Genomic DNA, 14,945 nt, shown 5'->3' with positions numbered 1-14,945 from the left:
TATGTGCCTTTGAGCATGGTAGTAGGTGCCAGGCCGCACCGGTTTGTGTGAATAACTGCAACGCGGCTCTCAACAGTTTCCTGTGTCTATCAAGAATGGTCCACCGTAAAGTACATCCAGCCAACTTGACACAACTTTTGGAAGCACTGGAGATAACATGGCCCAGCATCCCTGTGGAACGTTTTCAACACCTTGTAGAGTCCATCCCCTGACGGATTCAGGTTGTTCTAAGGGGCATAGTGGGCAAGGGGGGTGCAACTCAATATTAGGAACGTGTTTCTAATGTTTGGCATACACTGTGTTTATTTCCCTCCTATGAGAGTAGGTTTCATTGAATTCCAGCAATTCCATTTGTCTCTTTGCAGGGAAACCAGAATGGACATTTCCGTGCTTGACTGGCTATCAATCCACATCGCTCCGGCCAAACGCCACAGCCATTAACGTTTCTTCTCCACGTTGAGACTGGATATGCTTCCTCCCTGACGACTTCTGGAATGCGAACACATTCAAACCGGTTCTGATTGGTCCCAGAAACCATTGGGTTTGTCCAGAGCCGGCCTACACGAATCACGAATCAGGTCATTTTGACGTGAGCACAAAGGACTTCTAGGATAGCAGGTTCAGACTGATGTACGGAGAGATCGATAGAGCAGCGGAATTAAATGAATGATGAGTAGTCAGACAAGGGAGCTGCTAGGGGGGTCTGACATCACCACACAAGTGACATCATCATGATCAGATAATAAATTAATTGGAAATAAAGAAAGTGACCTCAGTTTATTCTATGGGAGTTTCCTATGGCTCACACATTACAAAAACACCACACTATAATACAAAGCGTATAGCCCAATAGACATCCAATAACAACAAAAAATACATACAATTTAAGTTCACGAAATATGATACATCTCCAGGTCTGAGAACTTTACATTCCCTAGCCCTTGTTTGATGTAGAACAATAACACAGTATTGGTAAACTAAATGTAATGCTGTCTTCAAATGCTCCTTGAAAAGGTGAAAGGTCAGAGATGATACTTCACAACTCGTAAACTTGGGTATCAAAATCATCTCAGACTTTCCCACAACAAGGATGGTCATTTAAGGGGTTATTTCAGAGTTGAAGCCTTCCTATGGTACATGTAAAGTGTAACTACAACAATGAACTGAAAAAAGGTTCAGGATATCACCCAGGCCCTCCACAATTAGCTAGAAAACTCTAAGGTGAATTCATAGGAATGTAAAACTACAGCACTTCAACGTGTATTTCATCATCTTCTGCAGAGTAAAGTCCATTTGTGTCTCAAATGGCACCCTACTCCTTATATAGGGCACTACATTTGACTAGGGTTTGACCAGGGTTGATAGGACTAATATAGTGCACTATATTATAGGGGATAGGGTGCTATTTGGGACACAGCGTGACTCCTGTCAGCTGTGAAAGTTCTCACACCTGCTGCTTCACAATAACCACTGAGAGACTGTTAGATAGGGCACTCTCGCTGTCTGTCCACTGACAACATGGCTGGAAAAGTAGTGATGCTGCTGTGTGTGATGCTCCTCGTCGCCTTTGCAGGTCAAGTACTACTGTTTTCTGTGTGATATCTTGGGGTTTAATAAAGTTTATTGAATTTAACTGAGTACTCAAAGAAAGCATTGATTGAACCGTGGAGTAGTTCAGTAACTATGGGGAAAGCTTGATTCTGCCACCTGCAGGAGTCGGGGGACTATGAAACTGTTGAAACTATTAAGGCTAAGTGGCCAGATGATATACCAGTTTTAATGTACAGTACATGAGATGATGGTTAAATGTGTATGATGTTACATTAACCTCCATGGTCTGACATTGTAATAACATTCTTGAGGTGATTTGAAAAAACATTGTAACATACTATTTGTTTTCTTCAGGCGCAGAAGAAGAGAACTCTGGACTTTACAGAAAGGTAAGGCTGATCTTGGCATGTTTAATGTAAATGCTGCTTTGTAAACCAAACCGGGTGTGAATTCAGCTGGGGGTCAAATTCTCCATAGGTACAGATTAAGGATCAGTTTCCCCTCCCCCAATCATAACCTTAACCATTAGTGGGGGAACAATTTCACCCTAGTCTGTGAATTCAGTGTCATGAAACATTCAGAAAGTGTCAGCAGATAGAAATGTAATCAGTAGAGCCTGACACAATCGACCCCTATTCCACACGACATGCAATCATATCGTTCATACTTGTTCTACACAATGCATTTCTAACTCAGCATTACGAAACATTACACACTCTCCTGACTGCCCATGCTCTTGGTCTTAACCGTAATGTCATATTGTTTTGCAGCCATCTTGTGTTGATATGGTGGAGATTCTGGCTTGCCCTATGAACTTGGCTCCTGTGTGTGGCTCCGATGGCAACACCTACCCCAACGAGTGTGCACTCTGTGTCCAGAGACAGTGAGTACTGTGCCGACCTGGGTTAAAGTACTATTTGAAATAATTTCAGATACTTAAAACAGGGCTTGTTTGAGCTTGCCTGGCACAATGGAACCAATAGACTAGTTCCAAAACGGCTAACCCTGCCCATCAGGCATTCCAGACAAGTTGAAACACACAAAAAGTATTGGAATGATGTCTCTGGTACACAGCTGCTCCTTTCTCACAGCCCTGTCCCACCATATCACTATAAAGCTGTGCGAGTCAGTTTACAGAAACAACACTCAACACCTCTAGGTTACCACTGAAGTACGAGGGACTGAATTCATTCAAACCAGTATTTCAGGAAAATCCACATTCTGTAGGCTCCTACAATGTAATGTTGTGCCCACTAAAGTGCTTCTGGAACCACGTTTTCATCCACAGTTTATGTGAGTAAAGTCATACCTTATTTTAAAAAAAAACATGACAGCTGTGATGGAAACAGGTAGTTTAGGTAGCATTTTATAAATGTCAACAGATAGGCCTAATTTGTTGGACATGGTGGGCTCTTTTTGTGTCGGTATACTGAATTATGCGAGAAATGGTGGTGGAAACGCCATTAAGCGTAAATATTGACATAATAACCATAATATCAAAGTAAACTTGAAGTCTACAGATTAAGAGGCGACAGATTAAATAAATGATGATGAACATCACAGGGTGGTGAAAGTACAAGATGACCTTGATGCTCCTTTCCAATACATATCGAGGGTCTTATTTTGGTGACATGATGATCAATTCTTGACTGCAGTTTGACAAATAAAAATATTCTCCTTATGTAGTCTAGCTGCGAGCTGTTGTCTAGAGCACAGGTACATTTGCTATTTAACGCAATAGTTTTTGTGACATAACTATCGGTAGAGTTGAAAGTGCAATGGAAACACATTGAACTTTAGATCTTTATTCGGTACATGAAAACGTAAGCGAAAAAGTACATTTTGTGTGCGCTATGTCATCAAGCGCTGAATTTGATCTGAAAAGGGTCTGTTTGGTGGAAACACACCACTGGTGGGAAAATGTGCTTGTTTTCTTTTTGTGGACTTTAGAATATTTAGAATCTGTCTCCAATTGGATGGAAACCTAGATAATGACACACAGATACTACGGATGTAGGATCTTAATTTGAGCCAGTTTGCTACAGCAGGAAGAAAAAAAATCCTGCAGCAAACAGGAAATGTGAATTATTATGTGGATTATAATGAATGGATATTTTTGTATGGGTTAGCACATTTTTCATTTGGGCAAATCAAGTCTGCAAGTTCTAAATTTAAATGACAAACTTTAGAAGCTTTAAAAAAAACTCAAATACACTACACGTTTGCATTTCCTGCTGTGCAAGAAAATTCTCAGCAACAAAAGAGTGATCAAATTAAGACTCCATGAGAGCAGGTTTCATTGAATTCCATTTGAATGTGTAATACATCCATATTGAACATAATTCATACCCAACGACATAATAAATAAATCATGGCATGAACATTCCTTTCTCTACAGGGAAACCAGAACGGACATCTTAGTCATGAAGGAGGAGAGCTGCTAGTGGGATCTGACATCACCAAACAAATGACATCATCATGACCAGATAATAAAGCAATTGGCAAATAAAGAAGAGGTCTCTGTCATTTTATTTTGAACAGTTGAACATTTTGTTGGAGTTTCCCATGGCTCACACAGTAGCCACACTCTAATAGCCCAATATCTACAAAAGATTTACACACAGAAAATAACTTAAAGGAGGAAAGGCAACACATTCGATCAACAAAAATATCAACAAGCATCTCTGAAACCTTTACATCCCATAGCCTTTGCTTGATGTAGACTAGTGTAGGGCAAAAATACAGTATTTGTAAACCTAAAGTTTGCTCCTTGAAAAGGTGAAAGGTCAGAGATCAATCGTCGCAACTTGGGTATCAGAATCATCTCAGACTTTCCCACTTGTAATTGGAACTTGGAGGGGGGTTATTTCAGAGTTGTGACCTTGTTTCTCCGAGTTATGGAGAAAGCAGTTGAAGGCAGCACTACACAATGCTCTGCCAATTGGGCCGCTCGAGGGACAAAAGTGCCAATTAGTAGGTGGATATCATGACACCTCCTCAAAGATTCATGCTAAGTCATGTTTGCATCACAACCGCTGCAGCCTCTGCAATAGGTTATTGGTTAATGCAACAAATAGATTGTGCGCTGCCCTCTTACCAAGCATCTCTCGTACTGTTCTGGGCAGTTTTTTTGACCTCATTCCAGATGGTTCCTGCCTTCTTCACAGGGCCGGATTTACAAACGGGCACGCAGGGCCCTGCTTGTCCATCTCTTCCTCATTCATCCTTTGTCCATTTCTTCTTAATCTTCGGGTGGCACCCCCACGTCTACTGTAATCTTTGTGAACAGGTCATGCTTTTCAACTGCAACAACTTCGTACTCGAGAGAGTTGAGGCCATCGGTATCCATCGTCTTTAACGTGTGAGCTATTCTCTTGAACCTGCAAGGCAAAATAATCAACTGTCATCAACATTTGGAGTGTAGTTGGGGAACGGGTGGTAGTTCAAAACTTGAGGGGGAATTTAGTGAACGCGGTTGTTCTAAAGCTTTACCTCTGATGATTGTCGTTGTTATTTTTGTCTCTCTCGTGACGGATCATCCGGCATTTTCCGACTACGCCGTCCGGACGAGAGATAGACATTTTTCTGTTATTCACCCTATGGAAATCAGACCAGTGATAGGAATTTGATAAAAAATTCTATATTTTTTAATCACTTTTTTTTTAACAAAATGCATCCTCTCCAGCACCCCCGCAATGTCAACATAATGTGACGATGGCAGGTGTCAATGTTTTGTCGTCGGAAATATAAGTGATAAGGGAAAGATGTGTTTCTGATGGCGTCATCCGGAGATACTGATAACATCATCCAGTGTGCATCATGTGATTTTATGAGCAGGCAAACGTAAGTAAGATCAACAGTTACGATGTGCTACATGTCTATGAGGTTAAACGTTTTCTGACCTGTTGAAAATGTCGTCATCTTCACCACCCCAGCCCCAGTAGTTGTTGGGAAAGCCGTTGATTTTCATGATCTGCTCTTTACTCAACGATGAGACACCGCCAAAGTACTGATTATAGGGCAACCTATGGAGGAGACGAAGACAATCAAATATACAGATATACTGGAAATACTAGCAGCTGTGATGGCCGAGTGGTTGTGGCGTTGCACGTGACGGGCTCTCCCTTGGTGGTCCACTGTAGCTCAGCGAGTAGAGCACGGAGCTTGCAATGTCAAAATAGTGGGTTTGATTCTTGGGGACAATAAAATGTATGCATGCATGACTAAGTCACTTTGGATAAAAGTGTTTTCTAAATGTCATATGTTATCATATATTATAGTTTCCTGTGCCTCCGAAGGTAGGAATTGAAGTGTTAAGGATGTATTCAATCCGTAGCGCTAAAGTTTTGCGTTGGAGCCAGAGTTAAATTAAAAGCAATGTTCCTGTGTTAGTGGAGACTGTATTCACGGTAACAGAGGCATATGTCGGTTCAAGTGGAAAATACCTTCACAGTTCAATTGTGCATTTAAATCTCTTAACGGTTCAGCGAAACAGATTGAATCGAGTCCTTTTCCCCTTGGTAATACTGTAGGTATGAGGAAACATTAACAACCACTCTGGCATTTACCATGGTCATAACAATGAGTCAGCATTTAAACATTTAAAGTGATAGTTCACTCCAAAATAAAGGTTATTGGTTGAGGTCTACACCGTACTGTGGCACTGCGATAGGACTTGACACGTACTTGAAGCCAAACTTGTCCATGGAGACAGACAGGTGTCTGGGCTGGCTGAAGCATTTGTAGGTGTTGCGGTCATCCATGGGGATGATGTCCACGTCACTGAACACAAAGCAGTCGTAGTCATACTCCTTCAGGGCCTCAGCATAGCCAATGTTCATCAGCTTGGCCCTGTTGAATGTGTTGTCTCCATCCTAACAAAGGTAAAAGGCATCCTCAAGATGAAGATTAAACATCTTACTGTAAACCAATCAAATGTATTCATAAAGCACTTTTTAATTCAGCAGATGTCACAAAGTGCTATACAGAAATCCAGCCTGAAACCCCAAACAGCAAGCAATGCAAATGTAGAAGCACAGTGCTGTCGTGTCTTTGGCTATGCCGGATTAAGTGATATGACATTTCTCCGTAATTAATATTACCTGATTGAGCTATTCATGTAAATGTAATTAACTAGAGAGTTGGGCACCACAAAATAATATTTATAGAGCTGTTATCTTCCGAATAAACTCTTAAAGACCTAGTAATATTTTACATCAATAGCAGTCAATATTAATCGTCATCTTAATTCAGTCTCAGCTAAAAGTTGTAAATTCTTGGTTATCTGCACAAACCCTGGCTAACAAGTTGAACCAGCAATAGAAAATTGGGTTTAATTAATTATTTATTTACTAAATACCTAACTAATCACACAGAATTACACATACACATAATTAAATCATAACTTCATTTCAAATTACGTCATAAAGGAAAACCTCCCTAGCGGGCGGAACAGATATGACAGCTTGTTACACAAAAGAAAAGGGGCTGGATTTGAGTGAAAGAGCGGGAAGACTGAGGAACAAAGGGAAAAAGCTGTGCTATCGTAAATACAGTATCTTATGCATTCTAAATTACCGCCCATTTGGAAAAGGAAAATGCAATAAATATTTACTCCGAGCTGGGCTTTGGTAGGTTGGTGGTAGATGGAAGGCCATGTTGCCCAACCGAGTCCTTTGAAGAATGTCTCTGGTTGTCAATTGTATACGTTGTAGTAACGTTGTTGTTTGATAGACGGGATACTCTGTCTGTTCCTTCCTAACCCTTGTTTGCATCTGCTGTTGCTAACTCAACGGCTAGGAGGTATCACTTCTGTAGTGAATAAGAGTTCAAGTTCATACCATTCGCAACCAAAGCTCACGCTGATGTTGGCTTCGTTCTGTAGTTATTATCTGAACCATTCTGACATAGGACCGTCGTCCTCACGTCCTCGAAACAGGAGGTTATATTGTCGTCAAGGGCTTATATAGGAAGGGAGAGGAGGGCGTGTTTGAAAAGTGTTCTAACCCATGTCCCTTCACAGAGGCGGGCCACTGATTGAGCAGAGCCGTATCTTATGAAAACCCAATCTCACATTTTAGAATCACATTTCATCCCATCACAAATAATTTCATATTCAAACATTTAAATTGAACAACAATTCCATGTGAATCCGATAACTATGATGTGTAGACTTTCCACTGTAGAGTTCATGTCATCTTATCATTGATGAGAATGTCTCAGATGACAACCGAACTGACATCATATTCATTAAGTACCACCGCATATGTTACGTTGGTCGGATTACCAGAATATAGTTAATTTCCCCCCACCTTCTGATGTTCCCAGAATCTCTATGTTAACCAAGGGTTTTGCAAATGTAACGTCAGTAGGGTAGAGAGAGGAAAAAGGGGGGAAGAGGTATTTATGACTGTCATAAACCTACCTCCCAGGCCAACGTCATGACAGTGGCTAGAAAAAACTCCCTAAAAAAGCAGAAACCTAGAGCGGAATCAGGCTCTACGTCATTTAAGGGCCAGTTTTCTGTAAACACATTAGGCCTAATTCTGGTCTTAATAGCATGTTGAATGGAGAATCTCCGCTGTAATCGCTACATAGTCCAGGATTAGGCTTAATTTGTTTCCCGGAAACAGGCCCTAAGTGTTTCATTCAAGTGTTTAAATGTAAGTGTTAAATTTAAGTTTTACATTTCCAAATGTGTGTTGTACTGTACCTGATTGATAACATAGACGCCATAGTCCAGCTGTTGGCGCTGAAGGATGGGATGGAGGTAGTAGAGCCAGAACTTGAGGTGCTCGTCACGAAGGCGGAAGGGAATGATGAGAGCAACCTTTTGGAGGGCGACACAGTCATGTGGTTTATAGCGACCTCCTTCCTGCAGGCCTGGGTTCTCCTTCCTCACTGTATCCAAGCTGACAGGCGTAGAGAACTGAACCCTGAGAGGCCCCACTGCAGATCAGGAGAAAAGCTACATTAAATCAACTTAAAATCTATTCATGTGGTGACTTGATGCCTTTAGAAATGGTATCAGTACTTATTGGTATTAATAAAGAATTTAATTTATTGTTTTCTACGTTACCATATACCTAGAAGTTGAGAGGGATCTGGGCATTTCTTTAATTCTTGGGTTTTGGTCTCTGTAGTTTCTGAAAAATCAAATATTAAATTGTTTCAGGTGTTGGACAAAAGAAAATGTGAATAAAATGATGCCTTGGATTTCTTCAAATTTGATTGTGTTACAAAACGGGATTCAAATGGATTTAATCGACATTTGTTGTCAATAATGTACACAAAATACTCTGTAATGTCAAAGCGGAAGACATATTTTATATTTTTTTAAGATAACTAAAATCTAGTTGTTGCATCAGTATTCAGACCCTTTGTTTAGCCAAGCCTAAATTAGTTCAGGAGTAAAATGTGGCTTAACAAATCACATAATAAGTTACACGGACTCACAATTTCTGTTGGTGTCCATTTTGAAAGTGCTGAACGAAAGGCAGCTCGTTTGCTTGCACTTGCTTATACTTGGAGCTAAGTGTTAATGAGGAATTAACAAACATAAATGAATTTACTGAACATAAATGTAATAATGTTTGTGTATGGTTCATGATCATTGGAGAATGCAGTTCTTATCGACTTACACAAGTCCACAAGGAGTCAGTATAAACTTTCTTCATTCAAGCAAGTCAGCCATATCAGGTGTGGCAGTGGTAAGGATTCACTCCATGTTGCTGAAGGGAAAGCTCTGCTGTTGGGACAGCTTTATGTAGGCCCTAACAGTTTATGGCCACTGTTTGTCACCGTTATAGTGCAATTAATGTATTGTTTAGTGTTGTGTTGTGTAGTGGCTTTGCTGGCATGCATAAAAAAACAATTGGTTGAGTTTGCCCCACCAAGATTTCCATGCTAAAATGGCCACTGCGTATTTGTACATTTTGAAGTGATAAAGTGTTGATTCTTTGAAGGGAAGTGTTTAAACTTGTTTTAATTGTTACACCGTTATTCAAAATGAACAAGTGTCTAATGAACTAATGTTGATAAGTCACATATTATTCAGAGGAACTCTGGAGTTCTGTCAGAGTGTCACGACTTCTGCCGAAGTCGTTGCCTCTCCTTGTTCGGGCGGTGCTCGGCGTTCGACGTCGCCGGTCTTCTAGCCATCATTGATCCTTTTTTCATTTTCCATTGGTTTTGTCTTGTCTTCGTCCCATTCATTACCTGTTGTGTATTTAACCCTCTGTTTCCCCTCATGTCTTTGTCAGAGATTGTTTTATTGTCACTATAGTTTGATGTTGTATAGGTGCGCGTTGGGTCCTCGTACCCATGTTTGTTTGTTTATGTACATTTTAGTGTTATGGAGCATACTCCGTGAACTTTATTAAAAGACTCCATTTTACACTCCGTTTGACTCTCCTGCGCCTGACTTCCCTGCCACCTATACACCTATGCATGACACAGAGTAACCATTGGAATCTTGGTCTACTCCCTGACCAAGATCCTTCTCTCCCGATTGCTCAGTTTGGCCAGGCGGACAGCTCTAGGAAGAGTCTTGGTGGTTCCAAACTTCTTCCATTTAAGTTTGATGGAGGCCACTGGGGACCTTCAATGATGCAGACATTTTTTGGTACCCTTCACCAGATTTGTGGCTCGACACAATCCTGTCTCGGAGCTCTATGGACAATTCCTTCGACCTCATTGCTTGGTCTTTTCTCTGACATGCACTGTCAACTGTGGGATCTTATGTAGACAGGTGTGTGCCTTTCCAAATCAGGTCCAATCAATTGATATGTTGATTCTCATAGCAAAGTGTCTGAATACTTATGTAAATAAGGTATTTCTGTTTTTATTTTTTATACATTTGCAAAAATGTCTAAACCTGTTTTCGCTTTGTCATTAAGGGGTATTGTGTGTAGATTGATGAGGGAAAATATGTATTTAATCAATTTTAGAATTAGGCTGTAACGTAACAAAATGTGGAAAAAGGGAAGGGGTATGAATACTTTCCGAATGCACTGTACATCCTGTTCTTGCCCTCTGAAGGGACACCATTTAAGAAATATAACGCTATATGAAAACTAATGATCAAATCATTTCATCAACCACAGCCTTTTAGCTTACTATGCCATACATGTGCCCTTATCTCAGTTCACTGGTCACGATGGCAACACCCATCCGGAGCACGCGCTCCAGCAGGTGTATCTCACTGATCATCCCTAAAGCCAACACCTCATTTGGCCGCCTTTCGTTCCAGTACTCTGCTGCCTGTGACTGGAACGAATTGCAAAAATCCCTGAAGTTGGAGACTTTTATCTCCTTCACCAACTTCAAACATGTGCTATCTGAGCAGCTAACCGATCACTGCAGCTGTACATAGTCTATTGGTAAATAACCCACCCATTTTCACCTACCTCATCCCCACACTGTTTTTATTTATTTACTTTTCTGCTCTTTTGCACACCAGTATCTCTACCTGTACATGACCATCTGATCATTTATCACTCCAGTGCTAATCTGCAAAATTGTAATTATTCGCCTACCTCCTCATGCCTTTTGCACACAATGTATATAGACTCGCCTTTTTTGTACTGTGTTATTGACTTGTTAATTGTTTACTCCATGTGTAACTCTGTGTTGTCTGTTCACACTGCTAAGCTTTATCTTGGCCAGGTCGCAGTTGCAAATGAGAACTTGTTCTCAACTAGCCTACCTGGTTAAATAAAGGTGAAATAAAAAAATAAAATAAAAAATGACATAATTTAAAAAATCTCTTGCTTATTGTCAAATGTCTTTGGTCTTCAGTGACCTTACTTTTTAAACATAATCATAGTAGTGTCCGAATATCCATATATTTGCATATATTTAGAAGTTATATAGCACAGAACTTACCATTTTCCTTCGTTAGATTTTCTTTCCCTAAGTCTAACTCCAAGCGGATACCTCTATAATCAACTCCTGATTTTATTAATCCATCTTCACTTTGGGAATACTTCAAACTGGACAGCAAAGCATTCCTACTCGATTCAGTAACATTTGAGTATCTCAACTGATACCAGAAATATACTGAGAAAGATAAGAGACATAAAAGCACAAGGCAGCAGAATATTTTTTTCAGCATCTCACCGCTGTGTCCCGTGAATCACAGGCTACAACACAAAAGTTTACTGGTAACAAGCTTCCCCACCACAGACATTGGTGCGCTCAACCTGCCTGGCCAGTTTTTCTAGCCAAAATTTGACGTCAGATTACGAAACAACGATTGACCAACCTTATGTCTTTTGTGAGGCACTTTAAAGTCACATAAAAACAAACCTCTTGACAAGCCTCTGAACAAACCTGACAGTATCGGTATCTTGCCTTCTTAGTTTCTAGCAGCACCAGCCACCACTGGACTATGGTAGAGTGAAAATGAATTATTTTCCTGTATTTGATTTACTGTGCATATGGATTGATATAGAATAAACATGACTATGTGCCGGAAGACACAGACAGATGCATTCCCTTTTGGGGAAGGGAACGTGAGTTAACCAAGCATGTTTAAGTAACATATTTATTTAAGTAAATGTCACACGTTAGTCTATAATTATCTGCTGTAACTACAGTCCCTTCAGAAAGTATTCACACCACTTGAATTCTTCCACATTTTTTTGTTGTGTTACAGCCTGAATTTAAAATGGATTCAATTGAGATTTTGTGTCAGTGGCCTACAAACAATACCCCATAATGTCAAAGTGAAATTAGGTTTTTAGACATTTTTTACAAATTATAAAAAATAAAAAGCTTAAATGTCTTGAGTCAATTAGTATTCAAACCCTTTGTTAGAGCAAGCCGAAATATGTTCAGGAGTAAAACTGTGCTTAACAAGTCACATAATACGTTGCATGGTCTCACTGTGTGCAACAATAGTGTTTAACATGATTTTTAAATGACTTACATTATCTTTTACCCCACACACAATTATCTATAAAGTCCCTCTGTCGAGCAGTGTATTACAAACACAGATTCAAACACAACGACGAGGGAGGTTTTCCAATGCTTCACAAAGAAGGGTAAAAAAATAAATATATATATATATATATATATAGTACCAGTCAAAAGCTGGGACACACCTACTCATTCAAGGGTTTTTCTTTATTTTTTACTATTTTCTACATAATTGAATTGAAGACATCAAAACTATGAAATAACACATATGGAATCATGTAGTAACCCCAAAAATTGTGAAACTAATCCAAATATATTTTATATTCTTCAAAGTAGCCACTTTGCCTTGATGACAGCTTTTTACACTCTTGGCATTCTCTCAACCAGCTTCACCTGGAATGCTTTTCTGACAGTCTTGAAGGAGTTCCTACATTTGCTGAGCACTTGTTGGCTGCTTTTCCTTCACTCTGCGGTCCAACTCATCCCAAACCATCTCTTTTTTTGTTGTTTTTTGTTGTAAAAAATGTACCCCTTTTTCTCCCCAATTTCGTGGTATCCAATTGTTGTAGTAGCTACTATCTTGTCTCATCGCTACAACTCCCGTACGGGCTCGGGAGAGACGAAGGTTGAAAGTCATGCGTCCTCCGATACACAACCCAACCAAGCCGCACTGCTTCTTAACACAGTGTGCATCCAACCCGGAAGCCAGCCTTTCAATGTGTCGGAGGAAACACCATGCAACCCTGGTTAGCGCGCACGCGCCCGGCCCGCCACAGGGGTCGCTGGTGCGCGATGAGACAAGGACATCCCTACCGACCAAGCCCTCCCTAACCCGGAAGACACTAGGCCAATTGTGCGTTGCCCCACGGACCGGGCGGTTACGACAGAGCCTGGGCGCAAACCCAGGGACTCTGATGGCACAGCTGGTGCTGCAGTACAGCGCCCTTAATCATTGCGCCACCCGGGAAGCCCCATCCCAAACCATCTCAATTGGGTTGACGTCGAGTGATTGTGGAGGTCAGGTCATTTGATGCAGCACTACATCCCTATCCTTCTTGGTCAAATAGCCCTTACACAACCTGGAGGTGTGTTGGGTCATTGTCCTGTTGAAAAACAAATGATAGACCCACTAAGCACAAACCAGATGGGATGGCATATCACTGCAGAATGATGTGCTAGCCATGCTGGTTAAGTATGCCTTTAATTCCAAATAAATCACTGACAGTGCCACCAGCACAGCACCCCCACACCATCACACCTCGTCCTCCATGCTTCATGGTGGGAACCACACACGCGGAGATCATCCGTTCACCTACTCTGCGTCTCACAAAGACATGGCGGTTTTAACCAAAAATCTAAAATTTGGACTCATCAGACCAGAGGACAGATTTCCACCAGTCGTGTTTCTTGGCCCAATCAAGTCTCTTCTTATGGTGGTTTCTTTGCAGCAATTTGACCATGAAGGCCTGATTAACGCAGTCTCATTTGAACAGTTGACGTTAACAATTGATGTCTGTTACTCTGTGAAGCATTTATTTGAGCTGCAATTAATGCTAATGAATGTATCCTCTGCAGCAGATTTAACTATTTAACTTACTTTCCTGTGGTGGTCCTCATGAGACAGCGCTTGATGTTTTTTGCAACTGCACTTGAAGAAACTTTAAAAGATCTTGACATTTTCCGCATTAACTGACCTTTATGTTTTAATGTAATGATGGACTGTTGTTTCTTTTTGCTTATTTGAGCAGGTCTTGGTATTTTACCTAATAGGGCTATATTCTGTATAACACCCCTACCTTGTCACAACACAATTGATTGTTCAAACATAAACTTTTAACAGGGCATACCTGTTAATTGAAATGCATTCCAGGTGACTTAACCCACTGTTCCTAGGCCATCATTGAAAATAAGAATTTGTTCTTAACTGACTTGCCTAGTTAAATAAAGGTAAAATAAGTAAATAAAATGAAGCTGGTTGAGAGAATGCCAAGAGTGTTCAAAGCTGTCATCAAAGTAAAGGGTGGCTACTTTGAAGAATCTCAAATAGTCTGCTAAATGACTTAAATGTAAATGTAAATATTGTGATTTGTTTCACACTTTTTTGGTTACTACATGATTCCATATGTGTTATTTCACAGTTTGACGTCTTCACTATTATTCGACAATGTAGAACATAGTAAAAAATAAAGAAAACCCATTGAATGAGTAGGTGTGTCCAAACTTTTGACTTGTACTGTATATTTTCTAAAAGTAGACATTGATGATCTCTTTGAGCAGGGTGAAGTTATGAATTACTCTTTGGATGGTTTATTAATACGCCCAGTCACTACAAAGATGCAGGCGTCCTTCCTAACTCAGTTGCCTGGGAGACTCCTCTGGTGACTTTGAAACAGTTACAAAGTTTAATGGCTGTGATAGGAGAAAACTGAGGATGGATCAACAACATTGGACTTATTCCACAACGCTAACCTAAA

The 14,945-nt window shown here is 40.4% G+C and overlaps 2 protein-coding genes across 3 annotated transcripts; one reads left to right on the top strand and one right to left on the bottom strand.

The window, feature by feature from the left end:
• Positions 1-1,417: 1,417 nt before the first annotated feature.
• Positions 1,418-4,064, top strand: spink4 (serine peptidase inhibitor, Kazal type 4). The gene is made up of 4 exons (XM_064926238.1): positions 1,418-1,573; positions 1,906-1,940; positions 2,322-2,434; positions 3,950-4,064. The coding sequence occupies exons 1-4, from the start codon at positions 1,519-1,521 to the stop codon at positions 3,993-3,995; spliced, it is 249 nt and encodes an 82-aa protein (XP_064782310.1). The 5' UTR covers positions 1,418-1,518; the 3' UTR covers positions 3,996-4,064.
• LOC135506839 (beta-1,4-galactosyltransferase 1-like) lies at positions 4,062-11,751 on the bottom strand. 2 transcript variants are annotated; one of them, XM_064926236.1, is made up of 7 exons: positions 11,437-11,749; positions 8,637-8,696; positions 8,264-8,499; positions 6,238-6,425; positions 5,454-5,576; positions 5,044-5,148; positions 4,062-4,931 (listed from the first exon to the last, which is right to left on the bottom strand). In XM_064926236.1, exons 1-7 carry the CDS (start codon positions 11,663-11,665, stop codon positions 4,793-4,795), a joined length of 1,080 nt encoding a protein of 359 aa, XP_064782308.1. In that variant the 5' UTR covers positions 11,666-11,749; the 3' UTR covers positions 4,062-4,792. The 2 variants fall into 2 exon arrangements, with proteins under 2 accessions (XP_064782308.1, XP_064782309.1); XM_064926237.1 differs by having other exon boundaries at positions 4,843-4,931; positions 5,044-5,104; positions 11,437-11,751.
• Positions 11,752-14,945: the final 3,194 nt, after the last annotated feature.

This window comes from Oncorhynchus masou, chromosome 20, assembly GCF_036934945.1.
Source record: "Oncorhynchus masou masou isolate Uvic2021 chromosome 20, UVic_Omas_1.1, whole genome shotgun sequence".
Lineage (NCBI taxonomy): Eukaryota > Metazoa > Chordata > Actinopteri > Salmoniformes > Salmonidae > Oncorhynchus > Oncorhynchus masou.
This window is presented reverse-complemented; position numbering and strand designations above follow the sequence as displayed.